The 25,513-nt window shown below is 32.2% G+C and overlaps 1 protein-coding gene across 2 annotated transcripts in view; it reads left to right on the top strand.

The window, feature by feature from the left end:
• Positions 1 to 25,513, top strand: part of PXDN (peroxidasin) — a 147,366-nt gene that overhangs the window by 91,204 nt on the left and 30,649 nt on the right. For both annotated transcript variants that reach the window (XM_074288007.1, XM_074288006.1), the window contains 10 exons: positions 2,439 to 2,510; positions 3,239 to 3,310; positions 5,811 to 5,980; positions 10,098 to 10,215; positions 13,090 to 13,259; positions 15,053 to 15,325; positions 17,911 to 18,027; positions 18,323 to 18,481; positions 20,957 to 21,069; positions 25,179 to 25,335. In XM_074288007.1, coding sequence (XP_074144108.1) covers positions 2,439 to 2,510; positions 3,239 to 3,310; positions 5,811 to 5,980; positions 10,098 to 10,215; positions 13,090 to 13,259; positions 15,053 to 15,325; positions 17,911 to 18,027; positions 18,323 to 18,481; positions 20,957 to 21,069; positions 25,179 to 25,335 — 1,421 coding nt within the window. The remainder of the gene's footprint in view (positions 1 to 2,438; positions 2,511 to 3,238; positions 3,311 to 5,810; positions 5,981 to 10,097; positions 10,216 to 13,089; positions 13,260 to 15,052; positions 15,326 to 17,910; positions 18,028 to 18,322; positions 18,482 to 20,956; positions 21,070 to 25,178; positions 25,336 to 25,513) is intronic.

Genomic DNA, 25,513 nt, shown 5'->3' with positions numbered 1-25,513 from the left:
GGAAGACATTAGGAAGAATTTGGTACTAGCCAATCAGAAAGGAGAGAATGCTGAAAAAACTTATCAGTCAAGGTCTTAATTAGCATCATGGTGATGAGGTTACAGATGATGAGCTAGATCTTGGGAAAGATCTCTTATTTCTTGAAATTGAAAATAGGCAAAGTAGTAATTACAGAATGGAACTATAATTCAGTGGTAATATTGCCACCATAGAATATGTGCCTATGGTAAGGAGTCCAGTTCAATGCATTGGATCTCTTACTACTAGAAACTATTTGATTGTTTATTAGGATTCTTAATACATCCTGATATATTGCTGTCTTAGCAAAACCAGTATTATAATGAGAAATCAATTTGTGGATTTTTTTTTGAATGGAAGGAATCCATTATTACTAACTTTGCCAATTATATAAACCTAATGTAGAAAAAAGTTTTTGATGTCTCAGATGTTAAAAAACTAGGAGAGAATTTTATGTAAATATTTCATGTTTTCTTTTTGTTTATTGAAAAATCCCTTTATCCCTTGTAGTTGATTTCCATTTCCAACAATAAAATGAGAAAATCTTGCTTGTATAGCTGAATAAACTCTTAGAAATGTTGTCATTTTACTAATATATTTTGTTTTTATTTAAATTCATTTCCAAATATTTCTCTTCCCCTTTACTATGCAACAAACCATTATTATTTTTAAAAGATTAGTTCTTCCTATCTTTTTCAGGAAGTACAGAGGCCACTCATGGATCTGATTCCAATCTCATTGATGTGAGAGTTTTTACCTAAACTATTTGTCCCTTTCATAAGCAGTCTGGTAGTTCTCTACTCCAAAATCTCATTTTCTTAATGCTGAAGTTAATGTAAACACTCGATTGGCATAATCTATTGTGACTAAGCTAAGGAGAGCTGCCCCTTTAGCCACCTTGGTAGCTATCACATCCAGTTGAGCCATCTCTCATAAAAAAGAAGATTAAAAAGAGGATAAAAAAGCAATTCAATAAAAAAAAAAAGCAATTCAATAAACCTTACCAATACATTAACTGGGTCTTACATTAGGCATAATGCTTTGTAGTTGTAGTTTCTTTTCTTCACAAAACAAGGAAGGAGAGGTATATTTCCACATCTTTTCTCTAGGAGAAAGATGGCACATTAACAAATATTTGTTTTTCTTTTCTTTCTTTTTTTTCCCATTTGCATTATGATAAATGTGTGTATAAATTCTGGCTTTATCTCCATAAGCTCCTATGTGTCTTCTCATGCTTCTCTGAATCCTTCATTTTTAATGGTAGTAATATTTCATTGCATTCTAATATCATAATTTGTTTATCCATTCTTCTGTCATTGGGTTTATTGCTCATTCGTACATGCTACATTCTAACCAAAATTAAAGTTTGTATTTTGTCCTTGAATTTCTTCATTTCCTGAATCAAAAAGCATAATCAAAGTATTCTCTGTGGCATGTACAAAATCCTTAAAAACGGTTGGAAGGGACCTCAGAGGCCATCTAGTCTGATCTACTCCTACACAAGAATTCCTTTTGTAACATCATTAATAAATCATCAGTCAGCCTTTCCTTAAAGACTTTAAGTAAAGGGAAACCTACTACATCCTGCAGTACTCTCAGATATTCTCATTGTTGTGAAAGCTTTTCTTTCCATTAATTCTAATCTAATTTTTAAAAAAATTACATTTTTTGGTATGTTTGTTTCCTCTGGGGTTTCAGTATAATCCTACTTTCACTTGCCTTTTATAACAACTGCATTATATCTTCTATGTTCTTTATATCAAGCAGCCCTGATTTTTTTCACCTGCTCTTTAGGAGACATTATTGAGAGAATTCTGGATTCTCTTTATTTTATTTTAATGCCCAGGACTGAATACAATACTCTAGATGTGTTTGGAACAAGGCAAAGGAAAGAAGGACTATTATTTCTGGTGCTGGATGCTTTTGTTTTCTTACTATAACTCAAAATAGCGTAATATTATTACTTCCTATGCAAAATCAACTATCTCTCTGAACTCAACTAACCACAATTCAAACAAACAAATATTTTATGAGTACATTCAATGGGCAAGGCTCTATTTAGGTTCTATGAAAATAGTACAATAAAAAATTGATTGTGGCCCAAAATATTATTTTTAAAAAAGAATATAATTAATAGATACGAACACATTTGATAATGAAATCACCAGTTTGAGGGAAAATTGACTAGTTTTAATTAGTCAGATACTGTATTAAGATAATATTGGGTTTTATATAAATTTGATCTTATTAACTTTAAAGCTACAAGTATTACTCTTCATTTAAATCTTCACATTTGAATGATCCTTTTATTTCCTATGAAAATTATTGTTAACTTATAATCTCTTTCATAATAGAAAATAATAATTCTAAAGAGAACTGACAAAAAAGTTTTGATAGTTTTAATTTTTTGCTTTTGTAGGTATCTGCACTTTAATCAAATTGAGACTTTAGATCCAGAATCATTCAACCATCTTCCCAAGCTTGAAAGACTGTAAGTTTTCTTTTCTTTTCTTTCCCTCCTTCCCTCCTTTCCTTCATTCTTCTTCTTCTCCTCTTCCTGCTCCTCATCCTCCTCTTCCCCCTTTTCCTCTTCTTTTTCCTCCTCCTTTTCTCTGTCTCTGTCTTTGTCTCTCTGTCTCTGACTCTCTGTCTCTCTGTCTTTCTCTCTGTCAGTCTCTCTCTCATCTAATCAACATCAGGAGGTCCATGAAGTGGGAGAAAATGTATTTTTATTTTCACTATCCTGTGATTAATTACATTTGTAAACTTACATATTTTACTTAATTTTGTTTAAAAATATTACTCTGAAAAATCTATTGTAGGCATTACACATGAAAGTTAAGATTCCCTGCCTAAGGCCTAATACAGTAATAATAAGTCATTACCCCCGGGGTGATATCACTTTATTCATTAATTTTATTTCTTAGTAGGTCTTAAGTTTGATCAGTATCTATTTTAAGAATTTAAAACACATTTTCACATAGTAGTATAATTTAGAAAATTAACATTGTTGACATTTGGTTACAAATTAATTCTATTTACCTAGCAATTATTAAGTTGTTTCAACAAACCAATGTGGTGATTTAGAGTAATGGTAACAATCCCTCCTTTAAACAAAGCAGAAAATAATCATCTAAATCTCCTAAAAGACAAACTTCTAATTATCCATATTTAATGTACATATGTTATTTGGATTCATTATATTCTCTTATTTAACAGATTTTTACATAACAATCGAATTGCTCACTTAGTTCCTGGAACATTCAGTCACTTGAATTCCATGAAGAGATTGTAAGTAAATTAATATCTTTATTTTTATATTTATTTGTTTGTTTTGTTTTGTTTTGTTTTTTTGGCCAGGATCACACAGTTAGGAAGTGTTAAATGTCTGAGAACAGATTTGAGCTCAGGTCCTTCTGACTTCAGGCCTGGTATTTTATCCACTGCGCCACCTAGATGCTCCACATTAATGTTTTTAAATCCAAGCTTCAGTAAAGTTCAATTATGAATTTATGATATGTCCACAACTCCTATTTCTATAATGTTATATAAGTACATAAATGTCTCTACCTATAACAGCTTAAAAGCATGCAAATGTTCATGAATTTTTTTTTTTTTTGCAGATGAAGAGAGTAATACTCAAAAAAGTTTAAATGATATCTAATAATGGGCTGATAAATGGTAGAATTAGGAATAAATGGTATCAAAACTTTCTACTTTCAAGTTAAATCCTCCATTTCCAATTTCAGTTGATCATGATACCATATTAATATATTAATATATACTTATGCAGACTAGTAATTATTTAGACATTTTCTTTGATTGATATCTGTAGGGGTTATACCAATCAAAAAATTTGTTATAAAAGATACATATAATGTAAATGTTGGTTTTGTTTTGTTTTGGGTTTGTTAAGAGTTGAAAACTATTTGTTGCAAGTAGTTTATAATATATAAAAATGTAGTGAATAAATCTTGATAGTTTTTATAAAAATTAGTGGAGAAGATCTTTAAGATCATATTTTAATCATCCAAATTTTTTAAATACATGTTGTATTAATTGCTTATATATTATAATATATTATGAAGAAGAAATAACCTCTATCATACCAATTCTAGTTTTTTGTCTGGGGATGAACAGTTTAAGCTTATTTAAGCTTAAACTTTAAATATTTTTAAAAAACATATCTTTTCTTCAAAGACTGCCGGAATCAGAACATTTATCCTCACAATTAGGAATTTTATCAATTAGAAATTTATTTTTCAGTTCTTTTCTTTTTTTTTTTTTTCCCAGAGGCAATTGGGGTTAAGTGACTTGCCCAGGGTCACACAGCTAGGCAGTGTTAAGTATCTGAGGCCAGATTTGAACTCAGGTCCTCCTGACTTCAGGGCTGGTGCTCTATCCACTGTGCCACCTAGCTGCCCGTATTTTTCACTATTTCAATTCTTATTTATGCCTCTTGATAGATATTAAGCACAATAATCCCCATTTTTAATCATCATTTGATTATTCCTAAATATTGCTAGTGTCTGTCAGTCAACAAAACATTTATTAAATGCTTACTTTATGAGTTGTGGTAGGGATGGTGCAGAAGATACAAAGAAATGCAGAACAGATTTCTTGTTTTCTTGGAATTTAGTGTCTTGTTAAAAAGAAAAGACATACATATAAGTAAAACTGAAAGCTCAAAGTTTTATAGGCTAAGTGTCAATTGAACATGAGCCAGCATGGGGTCACATAAAGAAAGTTGTGTCAGGTTTACCTCATTTTCTGTTTTGACAAGATGAGTAGTTTGGGGAAACCATTGCACACGTCTGTGCTTTGGTAAAGGACTTGATCAAGTCTGCCTTAATTTTTTTTTTTGTGGAGGAAAAGGAGGATGATATAGGTAGATTCATAGGTGGAATGATTTTACAGAAAGCAAATTGATTTATTTCAGCTAAGAGAGAAATGTTTCCTGATATTCTCCTAGTCTATACTCTTAATCCTGCCTTGTTTATCATTGCCGTCAATGTGTAAAGTGATATGGATACATGCTGAATTTTTCAGATTTCCTTATCTGTAAAATTAGGGACTTGAGCATTGATTGCTTCCAAGATCCCTGGATGCTTATTGCCTGGAATATTCACTTTTAGATCTGTGACCAACCAAAAATCAAATATATCAATCAATCAATCAATCAAAATACCATAAAAATTGATTCGGAATTTACTCTGACAAAAAGACAATTGGGAATATAAAACTATATTCAGAATTTATAGGAATTTATTTGAATTAAACTTTCTCTGTTTTGCCCCAGAGAGAACTTAGTAAAAAAGTCAATGAGTATAAGCTACAGTTAAGTAGATTTCAATTAACATAAGGGGTAATTTTCTTATAATTAGAGCTGTCCAAAAATGTTATGAGATTCTTTGTTAAGCAAGGAGTTTCCTCACCTAAAGTGGGTACATAGGACAGTCATTTTTCAGGGATGATACCGAAGGGATTTGTAGTTCATTCAGTTGAGGTATTTGGGCTAGATAAATTTACAGGAATCTTATGATTATATTATTCTTAGATCCTGTGGTTCTGTGTACCTAGTTAGATTGTAAGTCTTTTGGAGGGACCATTCTTAATACAATATATATCATGCATGTCCATGTAGCACAGAGTTGTGTACGCAAGACATAATCACCAGTATTTTTTTGATTGTATTAGATTTGTATTTTGAACTTTAACATCCTTGTCTGACAATTTTAGCCTTAATTATTTATTCCTAATTTATCTCTGGCTATTTCCTCTTTGTTCAAAGACGACTAGATTCAAATGCTCTTCATTGTGACTGTGAAATCCTGTGGTTGGCAGACCTGCTGAAGACATATGCAGAGTCTGGAAATGCTCAGGCAGCTGCCACCTGTGAATATCCCAGGAGGATCCAAGGGAGATCTGTGGCCACTATAACACCAGAAGAATTGAATTGTGGTGAGTTTTATCTTGGCACAATTTTAATTCACTGTATCTGAAGTACTAGCACTGAAATGAGCCCTATGGGATTCCTGGATTGGAATTCTGATTGTGTTTTGGTTTTTCCAAATATGCATGCAACACTATCAGGTCTTAAATAGGCACAGGTCTCTATGCAACATCTAGTTATAACTTAGCATTAAAAGTTTTTTTAAAAATAAATTTCAGGGGAGGGATAGCTAGGTGGCACAATAGATAGAACACCAGCCCTAAAGTCAGGAGGACCTAAGTTCAAATGTGGCCTCAGACACTTAAGACTTCCTAAGTGTGTAACTCCGAACAAGTTACTTAACCCCAATTGCTTCAGCAAAAAATGAAAAAAAATCCAGAAAGCTTCTAAGGAATTTTATATTTCTTCAGTTTCATTTTTTTGATAATAAAACTGTTGGTTTTTCTTTTCTATTTCTGAAGGATAATTGCTTTTTATTAAAAGCAGCTTCTCTTGGCATCTCACACTGTTCATCATGGAAGACATTACTTAATAATTTTCTTAGCTTATTTTATATCTTTTTTTGTAGGGACCAGGATTTTAGGAGGAGAAATTAACTTTCTGGAACTAATAAAAAATAAACAACAGCAAATACAGAAAGGATTTGGGGATACATCTAGAGATAGTGGTATAATTAAATAAGTATAAGCTGGTGCATCTTAGTATCATAGGATTTAAAGATGAAGGGACTTTAAAGGAACATCTGTTCTCAATCATTCATCTGATGGATTAGCCCAGAATAGGGAAAGCACTTCCCCAAGATAATAAAGATATTGAATAGCATAATGGAGATTTAACTGAAGTCTTCTGAATCTATCACTAATCAGTTGTTTGTGAGTTTGGATTTTTGAAGAGAGTTTGTGCTGTTCCTCATTCCCATTTGTCAGTCAGCATGACATTTTTGCATACAGATGAAGGGATGCGATCAGTCTCTAGTCTGTTTCCTTATTTCAAATGAAGTCTAATACTACAATAGTAAATACTGTATCTATCCTTAAGTTTCATTATGTTGACCCATTATGACCACTGGAGAGAACCAGATGGAAAACTGAAATTTGAGACTGCTAGAAAATGTTGGTTTATATTTATCACTTGTTCAGTGCATTCAGAATACTCTTCTGAATACTATAGAGAAAACTACTAAAGAAGGGAGATAAGAAGGGAAACTCTTAAAACTGTTTTTCCTCCTATCTTAACTACTATTAAATGTGATAGGAACACATTTCATTCCCTATGTATTGTTATGTTTTATTTATTTCATATGTGATATATGAGTGAGATAGTATTATCGATCATACCTGGTCCTGAGGTTTTTTTTTTCTTACCCATCTATTTTTTTTCCTTTTATTTATCTACTCTGAATATTTTCAAGAAGTATACTAGTAAAACCATGTTTGAACTGTGAGAAAGAAAATTTAATCGCTGCATAACCTGACAAATGCTGTTGCCAAATTATACTTGTATGTTCAAAAGGAGAAATCATATTGACATATTAGTGCAGTGCCTATGCCATAAGATTTAGATGTCCTGGATTAAAATTTTGGCCCTGATGATTACTAAACCACATATTCTTGTTCAAGTCACTTCTCTCTGGTTTCTCTGTTTAATAAGGTATTTGGACAAGATCTTATTTAAGTTTCTTCCTAACTTTAAATTCAATGATCTTATAAGATCCCACTGGCAAAACCTATTAAATTTATTTTACTTCTAATGGTATGCATTTTAATATAGCTGATGCCTAATTTCTATATCATTCATTCTGATTTCCTTTAGTAGGGAAATGTGGTTTCTGGCATATACATATTAGATGTATGTATGTCTATAATGCATATTCATAGCGTTTGTGAAAATATACACATACACATAATGTAATTATACATTTATACACAATGAAATATGTAAATATTTTTGCATGCATATATATCTCCTTAGAGATTACTCTTGGAGAAAGAACAAAAAAAAAGAGAGAAGAAAATAGAATTTCTTGAAATAATTTCTAAGGAGGCCCATGTAATCTGGTTTAAAGAGGAATATGTCAAAAATAGTAAAGTAGGAAGATGTGGATAGAGATTATAGCTTATGAATAGGCTAAAAATAAATCAGAAATCTGTGGCCACCAACTTCTGTTTCCATTTTAATTTGTGATTTCCCATTAAGGTAATTTATATTTAATTTTTTAGCATTTGATTTTGGCTTTTTGCCATACTCATCCAGATACACCCATGTTTACTTGGTTTCATTATATGTAGCTTTTATTCTTACTTAATGTAAGAATGTATAAAACCAAAGATGGAATTTAGAGAAGAGACATCTGTAATTAATAGAATATTTGTTCTCAATTCCTTAGGAAACTAAAAGCTCAGGAAAGTTCTAGGTCATATAGGTTGTGAATAGCAAAATGGAGATTTGAATTTAGGTCTTCTGAATCGATCACGTAACTAGGTATAGAGCTCTTTATAAATTTGGATTGCTGGGGAGGGTTTGTGCTATTCCCCATTCCCATTCAGAAGATGCCCTGACTCATTTTTGTCAAAAGGAATACAAATGTGTGCATCTGATTAAAAATTTATGAAGTATCATGTAAGCAATGTAAAACAAAAATAATATCTTTTATGATTTTTGGGCCTTCACTTATAAAACTGAGATAATAATATTTGAATTTATGTATTGGACAGAATTGTTGGTAGTAAACCTTCATAGAACTTAAAGGGCTATATGAAAGAAAAAAATTATATAAATTGGGTTTATTCATGTTAGCTGGTTATCAGGAAATGTCCAGGGCATTATATTTGTGATCTTAAACTGGTTTCCCCTTTTTACTTGTCTTGCTTTAAGATTTTTTTTGGTCATGTATTCCTAGGTTTTTTCCTTAAACAAATCATCCTTTATGAACAATTTTCAGATGAAGAAATTAAAACCATTTGTAGGCATATGAAAAGGTGCTTGAAATCACTATTGATCAGAGAAATGCAAATTAAGACAATTCTAAGGAACCATCACACACTTCTCAGATTGGCTAAAATGACAGGAAAAGACAATGACGAATGTTGGAGAGGATGTGAGAAAACTGGGACACTGATATATTGTTGGTGGGGTTGGGAACTGATCCAGCCATTCTGGAGAGCAGTTTGGAAACTCTGCCCAAAGGGCTATCAAACTATACTTACTCTTTGATTCAGCAGTGTTTCTCCTGGGCTTATATCCCAAAGAGATCTTAAAGGAGGGAAAAGGACCCACATGTACAAAAGTGTTTGTGACAACCCCAAGATTGTACAATGATCAATTCTAATGGACAAGGCACTTCTCAACAATGAAATGATTATTGAAAAATTATCCATGCCTATCTTTTGAAAATTAAAAAGCTTTAATAAAAAAAAAAAGAAAAGAAAAAAAATCATCCTTTAAGTATGGGGCCTTATATAAAGATTTTTTTTCCCTGAGGCAATTGGGGTTAAGTGACTTGTCCAGGATCATTCAGCTAGGGAATATTAAGTGTCTGAGGTCACATTTGAACTCAGGTTTTCCTGACTTCAGGGATGGTACTCTCTCCACTGTGCCATCTAGCTGCCCTATCATACGTAGATTTAATATTTGTTTGGGATTTCCTTTACAAAGCTTCTTGACTATCAATTTATAAAATTTCTTAGAGATAGATCTTAAACAATTTTCAATTCATTTGTAATGTTTAAGAAAATTAGAGCATAAGGTTTTGTAAGGATTAATGTTGAAAAATTATCCATGCATATCTTTTGAAAATTTAAAAAGCTTTAATTTAAAAAAAATCATCTTTTAAATATGGGGCCTTATATAGAGATTTAATAATTATTTGGCATTTCCTTTACAAAGCTTCTCGACTGCATCAATTTATAAAATTTCTTCAAGACAGGTCTTACTAAGCAATTTTCAATCCATTTGTAATGTTCAAGATAAAAACTAGCCTTCTGTTCTGGGAATCATTTGTAGAGTTTCATAAAATATTTAACATGGTGCATTTATCACATTCTTTAAAAAAAGCAAAATATCATCATTTAGTTTGATTTGACAATTTTAAAACAAATAATGTTTCCTTTTCATTTCTTGATACAGAAAGGCCACGGATTACATCAGAGCCTCAGGATGCAGATGTGACCTCTGGGAATACTGTCTATTTCACTTGCAGGGCTGAAGGCAATCCCAAACCAGAAATAATTTGGCTTCGAAACAAGTAAGTTGGAAGAAGAAAAATAATTTAACTGGAGTACAGTAGAGGCTTACTATTTTTGCATGTGAAATAATCACCATGTATCATATATATGTATATATATATATATACATATATATGCATAGATATATTTACTGAGTTTTTAAAACCTATATTCCTTCTTTCACTGAGAGAAGAAAAACAAGACCTATGTTTCTTTTTGTCTCATTCCTGTCTTTCTTTTTTCCTGGGCTTTGAGACTGCAAGCAGATTTATGTGAGTTAAAAAAAAATCCTCAGTCAGATTTACAACTATACTTTGATCTAAGTTAGAAAGCAAACATTTTCTCCTGGACACTTTTTTTCCTCAAATAATAAAACATATTCTGCTTCATTAGGATGTGAGTACCTTTGGGGCTCCATCTTCTTGTTTTTCATTATATACCCAGTACTTAGCACAGTGCCTGGCCCATAATAAACCTAATAATTGCTGGTTAACTGAGTATCTTTAACTCTATATATTGGATTGTCTGCACCAGTGGCAAGAAGAGCTAGTTATTCCTTTTACCTTTGTTTAGATTAAATTCCTTCTCCCTTCTCTTTCCCTCCCCAATTTCTTTTTTTTTTTCAGGTTTCTATTCATCTTTTAAGGCTCTTGAGTCTTAATAACTTAGGGCAATGGCTTTAGATAGTAGTAAACTGTTGTAATTACTCCCAGAAGGCTTAGCTAGATGAGGGATGATTTTTTTTTGCATTTATTCATTAAAGTTTAAGGGTATCTTCAGGGCCAAATTTTAGTAATCAGTTGCTTCTGTAGTGATTTTGGCATACATCTTTCCCTGAACTAAATTTAATTGAGTTTTAAACATGATTCCTTAAAAGATTTCCTTTAATCCTAAATTGGGAACACAACTTTTGATTTCTCTTTTTCGAGTCTCCCCATACTTATACTGATATCTTCATACAAAACATACTGTTGTCATTTTGTTGTTGTTGTTGTTGTTGTAGCTATAAGTACATATTTAAATAAGCATGATCCTTCAAGGGACTTTTAATCTTAAAAAACATTGGTGCATATGAACATATAAATGACAAAAAAAACAAAGCAGTGAAATAATTATATAAATTATATTAAGTGAATAAATCATATGCATGTGTTGCATAAATGAATCTCATTAATAGAAAATGAAGGGATATCAGGATTTCCATGCATAGTATCTGTTTAGATATAATTTCTTTAATTAGTCAATAAAAATTTGTGGAGATTAGGAAATTTCCAAGTTACTGAGTAAGGGACAGATTAAGAGACAAATCGATGGAGAGAAGACAGTTTACTCATAGTTACCAGCTTAGAGAAGGTTTGGAGGCAGAAATAGGATAACCAGAGAAAAATAGATATTAAAAATGGTCATTTCACCCTTAGTTAATATGGAAAATTTTATGGTAAATATATTGGAGAAAGTTTTTTTTTCTGTTTTGATTTTTAATCATAATTTTTTCTAATGAAAAGTTAACACTTTTTAAAAAGGTTATCTAATTTTTCCCTTCTAGCACACTATTCCTATACTTCTTTTAAAGAATGTACTGCTTTACACATTGAAGATTGCATTCATTTTATAAATTAAAAATTATATTTTCTTCCTGTGTTTAAAAAAGGTCTATCTTTATCTAGCAAAGATAGTAGTTTTTTTCTTGATTATACCTGTATGATTGAGTGCATTGGCTTTTTTAGACTTTTACCTCTTGCTGCAAATAATGATCTTGTTAAAATCTTCAATGATTTCTGTCTTTGTTAACTAATGAAAATCTAAATCAAATTCACATCAAAAAGGAAGATAAACTATGGAGTAAGCAAGGCCTAGTGACAATATGAGATAGCCCCTTTGTCCGTGGTTGGCTCACTTAGTTGCATGGGCAAATGAAGCTGGAATGTGTAAAGACAGTTGAATGTGGCAGAATTCCAGTCAGAGATTATAATTGTCTAAAGTAATCTTCAAAGTCATGTGCAGAATAAAGCTGTTAAGTACCCTGGGAATCACTCATAAGTAGGCAGCAGAGGTGTTTAGGTTAGTTTGGGAATAGTAGCAGTTTGTTATTTATCATAAATGTGTGATAGTGGGGAAAAGTTAAGTACAAGTGTATTTTTTCTGTTTATTTAAAAATGATTGGGGGCAGCTAGGTGGCACAGTGGATAGAGCATCTGCCTTGAATTCAGGAGGACCCCAGTTCAAATGTGGTCTCAGACACTTAACACTTCCTAGCTGTGTGACCCTGGGCAAGTCACTTAACCCCAGCCTCAGGGGGAAAAAAAAAGATTGTTTTTCATTCTATTTGTCAAAATTATTTTTGCTTTAAATTTTGAGTTAACCAGACCCCAGAAAATACTCTGCCTCTTTAAAGGCAAAATCTTCTGTTTCTTGGTTGCATTTATCATTAATCATTAAATTTTATTAATTAAGCTAATTAATAAATTATTCATGCAAAAAATTTAATATTATTAAATATTATTTATTATTGTTTCTAAGTCCCTGTCCACTTTAAAATCTTTAAACCTATATTTCAATTCCATTCATCAGATATTTATTATACATTTGCATTGTACCAAGACAAAAATGAAACGGTTTTTGTTTATAAGGAGCTTACATTCTAGCCAAAAAACTATAGAAGCAAGTGCATGTCTCTTTTTTAGGGACTCCCTGCTTCATAAGACTATCAAGAAGGGAAGCTCTCCTTGAGAGATGATGAGAGTATCAAGATATGGCTGCATTTTGGGATTTGTACAGTTCAGAATTCCAAGTGTCCCAATATATTTATGAGTATCTTTCTTTATGATTAGAGGCATCTCCTCTGCTTGTGTGCTTAAAAACATGTTTAGACCACTAGATTTCTATCTTTACAGTAACGAGCTGAGTATGAAAACAGATTCCCGTTTAAACTTGTTAGATGATGGAACTCTGATGATTCAGAACACTCAGGAGACAGACCAAGGAATCTACCAATGTATGGCAAAAAATGTAGCAGGAGAAGTAAAAACTCAGGAAGTCACTCTCAGATACTTTGGTTCTCCAGGTAAGCTGATAAGGAATTTTCTTTTTTAACCAGGGTTTTACTCTTTTCAGTCTCCAAAATTATTTTAGATCATATTAAGTGGCTTGCTTTGTTAGTAGCATAATGATGAGTAGGCCAAGCTGGGAAATTCAAAATCAGTAGGCTAGTTGGAACTATTTATAATCCAATTTTACCTTGAGCATCAGGTATATAATATTGGATCCTGCGCACAAGGATAGTGTGGGGGACTAATACCAATCATAGAGGGATCTAAATTACTGGATAAATCCTTAGGCTCTTCATCATTATTTGAGTGGGTGGGAGAGGTCAGGAACTAAATCAAGGTACATAGCATGCTGTTTTGATGGTGAGTTATTATTATCATCTTTGCTTATAAAGAGTCTAGTGACAATGATAATAATAATCTATGGAATTCTAGTTGAAAGTTGAGCCAGTTGAATATTATACTGCTGAAGCAAAATTCTTCAAATTTTCAAACAATTGGAGCAGCTAAGTGGTGCAGTGATAGAGCACCAGCCCTGAAATCAGGAGAATCTGAGTTCAAATGTGACCTCAGACACTTAACACTACGTAGGTGTGTGACCCTGGGAAAGTCACTTAACTCCAATTGCTTCAGCAAAAAAAAAAAAAAAATTTCAAACAATTACCTACTAATATGCTTTCCTCAGCACAAAACTCACAAATTAATTAGTTGCTTTATGAGTGAGAAGATTTAAATGATTTTAAAATATAACTTCTGGGTTGTAGGGATAACTATCATAGTTTGGCATAGATATGAAGAAAAAGTTATTTTATTTACACACTTTTAACCCTTTAGGAGACTAAAACTTAATATTGTGAAAGAAGTCATTTATATAAAGAGGTTCTTTAATATATTGTTTATAATAGTGCAAAGTCAGAAATCATCCAAATCACAACACTAATAAAAGCTCACATTTATATAGGACTTTAATAGTCTCTTTAAAGATACACACACACACACACACACACACACACACACACACACATTTTTTTTTTTTTTCTTTATACAACCAATGCATGCCTGAGGCCCAGTTGAGTGCCTTTAAAGTTGCACAATTATCTAAACTGGGAAAGAATTTTCAAAGAATTGAATTATTTGAAATGGATTTATAAATTTGTTTTTCATTCTGAAAACCTGATTAAATTTCTCCCTGCTACTCCAAGAAGAAGTTCTTAAATCTCAAAAGATTAGTCCTTTAATTACCTGCCATTTAGGGGAGGTGGGAAGGAGAGAAAATTTGGAACAGAAAGTTTTGCAAAGGTTAGTGTTGAAAAATTACTCATGCATATGCTTTGTAAATCAAAAACTTTAATAAAATTTAAAAAAAATAAGAGGGGAAGCTAAGTGGTGCAATGGATAAAGCACCAGCCCTGAAGTTAGGAGAACCTGAGTTCAACTCTGGCCTCAGATACTTAAAACTGCCTAGCTGTATGACCCTGGGCAAGTCACTTAACCCTAATTACCTCAGCAAGAAAAAAAAAAGAAGCATTAGTCCTTTAAAAGAGTGTCAATATTTATAGCTCAGACCTCATAAAGCACCTAATTGTAGTTAGTCCTCACTTTGGTTTCAAAAATGTTTTTGGTTTGTTTTGTTTTTTGGTATTTAACCCTTTTTGAGTATTATCCATTGCAAAAGTAGGTGGTATTGGCACTAAAGTGAATATTTCCTGCTATTCAGATATGTAGACAAAGCAGGGTATTATTTCTATGGAAATGGCTTCAAGGCTTTAATTTCTTTCTTTTTTCTTGTTCTTTCTTACTTTTGGAATAGCCAGACCCAGTTTTGTCATCCAGCCACAGAACACAGAGGTGTTGGTTGGAGAAAGTGTCACTTTGGAATGTAGTGCCACAGGTCACCCACAACCTCGAATTACCTGGACAAAAGGTGACAGGACACCCTTGCCAACTGATCCACGTGTCAACATTACTCCTTCTGGTGGTCTTTATATAGAAAAAGTAATACAGGAAGATAGTGGAGAGTATATATGTTTTGCAGCCAATAATATAGATAGTATCCATGCAACAGCTCACATCATTGTACAAGGTAAGTGCCATAAAAAATGGAAGAAGAGACATTTGTTTGCAAATAATGTTTTTTTTTTGTGTGTGTGTAGCTGAAATTGACCTTAGTGGTTATCTGATATAATCTGTTCTTTGCACTCTTTATATTTAGATAAGAAAACTAAGGCCACCAAGGTTAAGTAACTTGCAGGTCACACTCTCAGGATCCAAGATTAAATCAAACCCAGGTTTCTAGATTTCCATTCCAGTCTTTCTTCCATTACTTCATGATTTTGGCTTCTCTCTAAACTTCTTTTTGCATATTCATATATATATAAATATTCTAAACATAAAATATTAACTTTTTTCACATATAATGTTACATACAATATTATCAATGTTACCTCTTTTATGTCAATAGTTCATGCCTTCCCTATCCCAAAGGTTATAGGTAAATAAATATTTCTTGTTTTGATGATACCATACATATCTTTCAAACCTTGACTCAAATGTAATTTGAATTGTTATCAAAGTGAAATCACACAATTTGAAAGTTGGCTATCCTCAAAGGCCATCTAGTCCAACTCATATATGAAATTTCACTATAATGTACCTGATAAATCATTGTTGGAAGTAGGGAAAAGAAATCAGCATTTCTATAGCAGGCACTGTGCTACCCACATTAAAATCTCATACGATTCTCACATCACTGAAGTAGGTATATCATCCTTCTTTTGCAGTTGAGAACATTGAGGCAAACAAAGGTGAAAGGACTTTTCCAGCTGGTAATTCTCATATTTGAACTCAGAACTTCTTGATTCCAGCCCTATTGGGGGAGACAGTTTACAAACAAATATATACAAAGCATGCTATATAAGTGAGAAGGAGGAAATAACTGGAAAGAAGACATAGAATTAAGGATTAGGAAAGGCTTCCCATAAAAGAAAGATGACAGCCTCTGAGGTCCTTTCCTATTACCTATGATATAAGTTTCTAAAATTCATACACTGATGAAGATTACCAAATTGTCAGTGCCATGAAATTTTTTTTAAGGGTAATTAACTGCATTTGTGCTTATGTGATTATATTAGACACAGCAATGAACTATTGTAATTATACAATTGAACTAATGAATCACCAATCCAGAAGCAGGGTACAATCAGTCAATCAACATTTATTAAATTATTAGTTCAAGCACTGAGCTAAATTCTGGGGTGCAAAAAGAGGCAAAAGACAGTTCCTGCCCTCAAGAAGCTTAAAATTTAATGGTCCAAATAAAAGGAATTGTCCTTGTATGTATGATGTACAAAGTGCAGATATCACAAGGATTGACAAGATACAATATACAAGAAAAAATATTCCCACAACATCCAGAATTAGAGAAACAATAATTCTCATTTTTCAGATTAAATACACAAATACTTTAAGGGTAACATTCAACATATAATATAGTAATATTCAACATTATCTAAAGTGAAACTCATATTTCCCAACAAAACAGTCCTTCCTCTGTGCTGCCTCATTTCTATTAATGATGTCACTCTTCTTGCAGTAGTTCATATTTGAAACATTACAGTTATCCTTGACTCTTCCATCATCCTTACTTCCCTACTTATCCTATCAGTAATCATATCTTGACAATTCAACTTCTTCAACATTTTTCAAAGTTGTCCTCTCTTTACTCACATATTTACTCCCTTAGTTCAAGATACAACCACTTCTTACTTCAGCTATTGCAACAGTCTTTTCAATGCTTTTTTTTCCTTCTCCATTATAATCCATCTCCCTCAAATTGTCAAATTGCTATTCTTAAGATAAAACTCTAACTATTCACCTGTTCTATTATAATTTTTTTGATATCTTCCTATTACTTTTGAGATAAGATATTATCAAATCTTCAAGGTTGCATTGAATTCTCGCTATAATCTGGCTTTCAACTATCCTTCTAGTCTTTATTTCATATTTCTCTCCTTTCTCAACTGTTAAACTAGCTATAATAGTTCTTTGTACATTTCATTTGATTATCTACCTTCTTGTTTTTGCCAGATATTAGTCCCTCATATCATGATATATTCCTTCTTCAGTTCCACCTTATAGAAGCCTTTACTCTTTCAAAGTATGACTTCAGTGCTACCTCTTACATGAGGCCTTTCCAAGCCTTCTCCTTCTCCCAGTTGCTATTGTTCCATAGTGGTTGAAATTTTTTGAGCATTTTTCAGCTTTACTAATTTTTATTCAGTAGGATATTAACTCCTTGGAGGAAGGGACATTTTGTTTTTGTCTTATGTCCTGATAACTTAACATGATGAATGTTGCCCAGAGTAGATGGTTACTAAATGTAGGTTGAATTGAACTAGAACACTAAATAAAGACTTCAGTGCAGGAATATCTGTTTGAGACTTGGTAGAACAAAAATCATAATTAGAAGGTGCCAGTGGTAGAGTATACAACTCAGATAAAAGAGGTGACAAATTATATATATGAAGACTACCTGGAGCTAGGAATATAGAAGGAAGTGTTCTTGATATACTTTCTGTTTTTAAATTAGAGTAATTTATATCTGTTCTATAATATTTTGAAATTATTCTTTTCCTCTTTGACTTCATTAATTTATTTTTCTTCCTGCAGCTGTGCCTCATTTCACTGTTACCCCTCAAGATAGAGTGGTTATTGAGGGCCACACAGTTGATTTCCAGTGTGAAGCACAGGGTTATCCACAGCCAGTTATTGCCTGGACTAAAGGAGGTAATATTTCTAATATTGTGCTTCTCTTTTTTCTTCTCTCTTACCCCTAAAACACTTTTCAGTCCTTTCATATTTCTAAGGTATAATTGTTTGTACTGAAAATTTAACAGATACTCCTCTAGAGCATGTTTGAGCTAGCTCCAGCAAACTACCTTCCTCCCCATCAGTATGTATCAGAGGTAGATTTTAAAACCAGAGTTTCCTCTTTTCTAGCTAGTTCTCTGTTATATACCACATTGCTTCTTTGTTTAACCTTACAGTTCTAAGGAAACAACATATTGTTAATTTTTTTCAGGGAGTCAACTTTCAGTAGACAGAAGACACCTAGTTCTTTCATCAGGAACTTTGAGGATTTCAAGAGTTGCCCTTCATGACCAAGGACAGTATGAATGCCAAGCAGTCAATATCATAGGCTCTCAGAGGGTAACTGCACATTTGACAGTGCAGCCTAGAGGTAAAATTTAATTGGGTATGGGGTGTGGAGAGGAATTGAACATTTATTTTAGATCAAATATATTTATTCAACTTTACTGACTTTCACTTATTATCTCTTATTAGGAATTACATATTTCACTTTTTAAATTTGGATTCATAAAGCTTGCAGTTAAGTCATATCATTGCTCATTAACTCTAGCTTTAAATTTCAGAAAAGTTTGTAAGCATATGGGGAACAATATTTTCTTTTAGTTCTGTTAAAGCAGCATAATAACATTTACAGAATTGACATTCTTGTCTAATGACTGTGTAGTAAGGAATTATTTATAAACTGGGGAAATTGCTGTTCTTTGATAAATGAGATCCTTATTTAATTTTTTAAAAATCCATTTTCAATTAAGAAAGATTTATTTACTCTCATGATATTTAAATATCCCCCCCAAAACTTCACTCATAAGGTAGTTCTATGTTAGTGCAGTATTTTAATAGAATATGCTTCATTTTATTTCTTAGTTCCCTGGCCATTTGGCTCTATTTTTCCACTTCTTGATTCTTGCTTTTCAGTATTTCTTTTTTTTATTAATTTTATAATTATACCTTTTTTGACAGTATATATGCATGAGTAATTTTTTATAACATTATCTCTTGTATTCATTTTTCCAGATTTTCCCCTCCCTCCCTCTACTCCCTCCCCTAGATGACAGGCAATCTCATACATTTTACATGTGTTACAGTATAACCTAGATATACTATATGTGTGTAAATCCAATTTTCTTATTTCACATTAAGTATTGGATTCCGAAGGTATAAGTAACCTGGGTAGATAGACAGTAGTGCTAATATTTTACATTCAATTCCCAGTGTTCCTTCTCTGGGTGTAGTTGTTTCTGTCTATCATTGATCAGCTGGAAGTGAGTTGGATCTTCTTTATATTGAAGATATCCACTTCCATCAGAATACATCTTCATACAGTATTGTTGTTGAAGTGTATAGTAATTTTCTGGTTCTGCTCATTTCACTCAGCATCAGTTCATGCAAGTCTCTCTAAGCCTTTCTGAATTCATCCTGATGGTCATTTCTTACAGAGCAATAATATTCCATAACCTTCATATACCATAATTTACCCAACTATTCTCCAATTGATGGACATCCATTCATCTTCCAGTTTCTAGCCACTACGGGTTTTCAGTCTTTCTAATCAGTTTATATTTCAACAATCACTGATTTCAGGTGTTGCGGTAGGTACTGCTACCCCAATGGATTGCATTTCCACCATGAATTGGTAGAGGGTTTGTTGAATTGTTGTGACCAAAACCATTTATGACTAGGTGTCCAATCTTCTGCTTAAACCTCAATTATTTGAATACCCAGCTTTGTATCCAATTGTTTTCTTCTAATGTCCTCTTTAAAACTTCCCATATCTGTACAATATCTGTACCAAAACATTCGAAATGTAGGAATAGACTACTTCTGGCATAGTTCAGTAGTATGGGGGATGGTACAGAGCTGGAGATTGTAGCATAGTAGTATGCCAAGTGGGAGAATAGAGACCAATACTTGAGGGAGCTGCTAAGGGTGTCCATGGAAGTCCCCTACAATCTATTGTCAACCTTTTCAGTCTTATTTTATATTATTTTCCTTTATATACAACATGTTTTAGCTGACATAGATTAATAATTGTTTTATGACTTCTCCATTATATATCCCTAAGTTTCTCCTTCCTGTTTGAAATGTATTTCCTTATGTCAGCTCTACTGAATCCTTTTTTTCCTTTCAAGGCTTTCTCTTTTGTGATGCTACCAATGATTAGTTATTTACACTATTGCTACTTACCCATTCTCTAAATCTCTCCATTGTCCTCCTCATTTTCATATCACCAGTGCCCAACCCTCTACAGTTACCCTATAATTATATTGTGTGTATCTTACTTATACATTTGTATATACATTATAACTAATGATCCATCATTTCTAGTTACCTTCTAGCTATGTTGCATGTATCGTCTGTACAGATGACATCTCTCCTGTTACACTATAAGCTTGTTGAGAAGAGAGATTGCCATTTTTGCTTTTATAACATCAGTACTTAGCACAGATGAAGTGCTTAATAATAATAATAAGTGCTTATTGGTTGATCATTTGTAATATATATATTTGAAATTTTATATTTATATATATGCAATTTATATCATTATATATATCTATATCCATATCATATATATATCCATTCTTCCTACTTTCACATTCCTATGGTAAAATGTCATCTTAGGGAGACTAAAACTTGTCTTTTGTTATTATCTAGCATCTTAGCATAGTCTTTATGCTTGATGCTTTGTATATGAGTGCTAAAAAATGTATATTGATTAGAATTGAATGATTTTTTGGTTAGAGAGAAGGGTTATCATGTTTTCAGTTTCTATTTGTAATTCTTTGCAGTTTGTTATGGGTTTTATCATCTCTGCCCATTGAATAGTCACATGTCACTTTTCTTCTAGTTACTCCTGTGTTTGCCAGTATTCCAAGGGATATGACAGTGGAAGTTGGCACCAATGTGCAGATTCCCTGCAGTTCTCAAGGAGAGCCTGAGCCAGTAATAACATGGAATAAGGTAAGAATAAGATAAGGTAATCTCTGTTGCTGAATTTCTTAAGAAGTGTATATATTTAGATTTGCTTGTCTTATCTCTTAGCAGAAATCAGCAGAGAAGGTTCACAAAAACAGATTTGGGGCTGTGTCCCTAACTTTTATATTTAATTTATATTTATTTTTTAATTAAATTTTTTTTATTTTCAAAACTTAAGCTTGGATAATTTTTCAACACTGACCCTTACAAAACCTTGTATTCCAAAATTTCCCCTCCTTCTCCCCATCCCCTCCCCTACATAGCAAGTAATCCAATATATGTTAAATATGTTAAAATATATGTTAAACCCAATATATGTATATATATATTTATATAATAATCTTGCTGCATAAGAAAAGTCAGATCAAAAAAAAAAAAGAAAAAATGAAAAAGAAAACAGAATGCAAGCAAACAATAACAAAATAAGTGAAAATGCATTGTTGTGTTCCACACTCAGTTCCCACAGTCCTCTCTCTGGGTGTAATGGCTCTCTTTAGCAAAAGGTCATTGGAACTGACCTCAGTCATTTCATTGTTGGAAAGATCACATCCATCAGATATATCTAATTTTTAAAAATGAAATACCAACAAATGAATAATTAATAGTGTTAGATCCACAGTCTAAATGAAAATAGGCAAGGCAGCTAAGAGGAACTGCTTCTGCAATTTGTGTCATTATTTGACTCTGTCCTTTTTGCCAGCCGACCTCCTTCCCATGCTTGATGCCAATATAAAATATGTACAATATATTATATGTGTATATTTACATGTACCTTCATGTTTATAATACATGCATGAGTATATGTTCACACATGTATACAATGCATATGTATAAATTATGTATATCTGTATATATACATGTATGCATAATCATAGATATGTGTTTAACATACTTGCCACACTTCAAATTTGTGACTGAGTTAATTATTTACTTTGTTTTTGCCTATATACAAATTATGCTTATCTCTTATTATATTAAACATAATATGTTTATCATGATTCTGTATTTTTTGCATATGCTACATATAATGCAATATGCCCTTCTGTTTCTTCCTTATTCTACTTGCTATAAGATTTCATTTTTGGATCTGGAATCTTAATAAACATTTATTCAAATTTAACGAATTTGAAAAGAAGGAAAAAAATAATAGGTTGAATAATACCATTTAAAACTTGTAGGGCTCAAATCCAGTTTTTCTAATTAATCATTCCTGCTTCTCCTCATTCAATTCAATAAACATTAAACACCCACAGAGTACAAAGAACTGCATAATACTTGGGATACAGACATAAAAAAATTCTTACTTAGTTTTAATATATTAGATTTAAATATATATTTATATTATTTTATATTTAAATACTTTTAAATATAGAAACTTAGATTTAAATATTTAAGGTAAACAATAATGGTCACTAAAAACAATCAATAAATATTCACAATATTATATAAGCTCTTATCTAATCACCCCTTCCATTTGACAAGAAATGACCAAAAGAATGAACAAGTATGCAAATAATATGTAGTTCTTTCCTCTTCTAGAGCTGTTCAAACTAACTGCCCTTCTTTGCCAAGTTTATTCAAATTTAACGAATTTGAAAAGAAGGAAAAAAATAATAGGTTGAATAATACCATTTAAAACTTGTAGGGCTCAAATCCAGTTTTTCTAATTAATCATTCCTGCTTCTCCTCATTCAATTCAATAAACATTAAACACCCACAGAGTACAAAGAACTGCATAATACTTGGGATACAGACATAAAAAAATTCTTACTTAGTTTTAATATATTAGATTTAAATATATATTTATATTATTTTATATTTAAATACTTTTAAATATAGAAACTTAGATTTAAATATTTAAGGTAAACAATAATGGTCACTAAAAACAATCAATAAATATTCACAATATTATATAAGCTCTTATCTAATCACCCCTTCCATTTGACAAGAAATGACCAAAAGAATGAACAAGTATGCAAATAATATGTAGTTCTTTCCTCTTCTAGAGCTGTTCAAACTAACTGCCCTTCTTTGCCAAGTTTTCTCAACCCTTTTGTTTTATAGATAAGGAAACTAAATTCTAGAAAAGTTAAATAATTTGTCCAAGTAGATAGAGTCAGAGCTAGAATTATGTGCCCTGACTCTCAACAGACTTTATTGGCTATATGATGAGAATATGTGAAGTTTCTTAAGAGGATGAACATTGCAAAAGCTCCAAAGTGATGTTTGCTTTGGAAAAGTATTTTCCATACCTACAACATTTATAGAATTGGGGAGTTCCCTGTGCATAAGAATTGTATTTGGTCAGGAGTAAGTGAAAAACCCCTGTGAGTTTTTTTTAGGGTAGAAGTTTTTTCTGGGTTTGTGATGGACCCCTCTGGCATTCTTGTGAATATTGTAAATTCCTGAGGGAAATGAGGGGAAATTTGTCTGCATTTATAATTGAAGGAAATATTAAGTTTCTATTAGAGATGAGAGAAAATAGAAATTTATTTTTCTGATCCATTCTTAAAGAACCTCTGAAATCTATTGAGGGATCCAATGACTTGCTTAAAGGGCAATTTGAGTTGATGGAAGTTTGGATAGGGAAAAAAGTAAATGGGAAAGTGCTTATTATGTGTCAGGTCCTATAAAACGAAAGAGTTGAGAAAACTTGTCAAAGAAGTGCAATTTGAACAGCTCCAGAAGAGGAAAGAACTAATTATTATTTGTATACTTGTTCATTCTTTTGTTTATTTCTTGTTGAATGGAGGGGGTAGTTAGATAAGAGCTTTTTACATTATTTTGAATGTTTATTGATTGTTTTTGTTGACTCTTATTGTTTGCCTTAATCTTTAAATAAAATATTCAAATATAAAATAATATATTTCTGTTTTGCAAATAATATCTCATTTCATCTTCTCAACAACCCTGGAATATAGAAGATCTTATTATCCCCATTTTACAATTGACGAAACTGAGGCAAACAAAGGTTAATTTATTTTGCTCAAAGTCATACAGCCTAGTAATTGTCTGAGATAAAATTTGAATTCATATCTTCCTGATTCCAGGCCCAACATATTACCATTATATCACCTTACTACCTTTTTTTATAAGGAAGTAGAGCAAATACTTCCAGTGGAAATGAAAAATTCTTGGCTAGAAATACCTCATGCTTGGGGTGGGGGGGTGTTGTGATATTTTTGTTTTTTAATTCTTGCTTTGTATTTCAAATAAGGGTAGGCCTACAACATAGGTGGGTAGGGGAGTGTGTGTGATATGTGCAAGATATCCTTTCCCAAATTAACTAATCAGAGATATCTTTAGGTACAAAGAGAAAGCATTTATTTAGTTCCTGCAGGGAGAGGCCCAGCATATCCAGGAAGCATCCCATCTCCTACCATGTGCTCTACCTGACCAGCAGGAAGTAGAACACCTGGTTAAATAGGAAACGACCCAAGCATTTTTTTTTTCCTGAGGCATTTGGGGTTAAGTGACTTGCCCAAGGTCACAAAGACCCACATCTTTTCATTGGATAGTGTTGGCTTCCTGTGGGTCACATCATTTCCTGCAACCTCATTAATTCCCTGCATCCCAGGGTTGAAGACCTCTTCTTCTGGCTCTGGAAATAAGGATCATGTGACTTGGTCTCAAACTGAGAAAACTTCATCCAATTAGTCCCATTCAAGAGTTAGAAAGGACATTTGTGATTTTACTTTATGATTTAAGTCTGCTTTGAAAGGCCATTTGCATTTTAGAGGGTTTTCTTTAATGTCAGTTTGAAAACTTTGTTAGCAGCTAAGAATATGACTTAAGACACATACTATACTTTTTAAGTGTTTGTTTTTTTCACTTTCAGTTTTTTTTTTTAGTGAATTGTTATTATTTCCATCTCCTTGAGATATTAAGTTGATAGATGTTGGAATACTACTTATTCCTAATGTTTGGTGTTTAGTGAAATAGATCAAATAATTTCTGAAGCTCAATTTTGTGCTGGGCTAAAGGTACTTCTCTATAAATTCCAATTTATAGAATCATTTAAGAGAAAAGCAAGAGAAAGTAAGTCTGAATCTTCCCCTAACTCCCAAACAACTGATTGTTCTATTTTGTTCTAGGATGGAGTGCAGGTAACTGAAAGTGGCAAATTCCATATTAATTCTGAGGGATTTCTCACCATAAATGATGTTGGACCAGCTGATGAAGGTCGCTATGAATGTGTTGCTCGGAACACTATTGGATATTCCTCAGTTAGTATGGTCCTAAGTGTTAATGGTAAGACTTAGTCTTGCTAATAAGAATTATTTCTTATAATTTGTACAAATATTAAAATCCTACATTGTAAAAACCAGATTGCTCATTTGAAAATATTTGAATTGTAGAATTTTAGAGAAGAAAGGGATGTTATAGGTTAGATAGACAGAATTCCTTATTTTTATAAATGTGGAAACTA

The sequence above is a fragment of the Sminthopsis crassicaudata genome, chromosome 2 (genome assembly GCF_048593235.1).
Source record: "Sminthopsis crassicaudata isolate SCR6 chromosome 2, ASM4859323v1, whole genome shotgun sequence".
NCBI classification, from domain to species: Eukaryota; Metazoa; Chordata; class Mammalia; order Dasyuromorphia; family Dasyuridae; genus Sminthopsis; species Sminthopsis crassicaudata.
The sequence above is the reverse complement of the archived record's forward strand: the minus strand, read 5'-3'. Positions and strand labels throughout refer to the sequence as shown.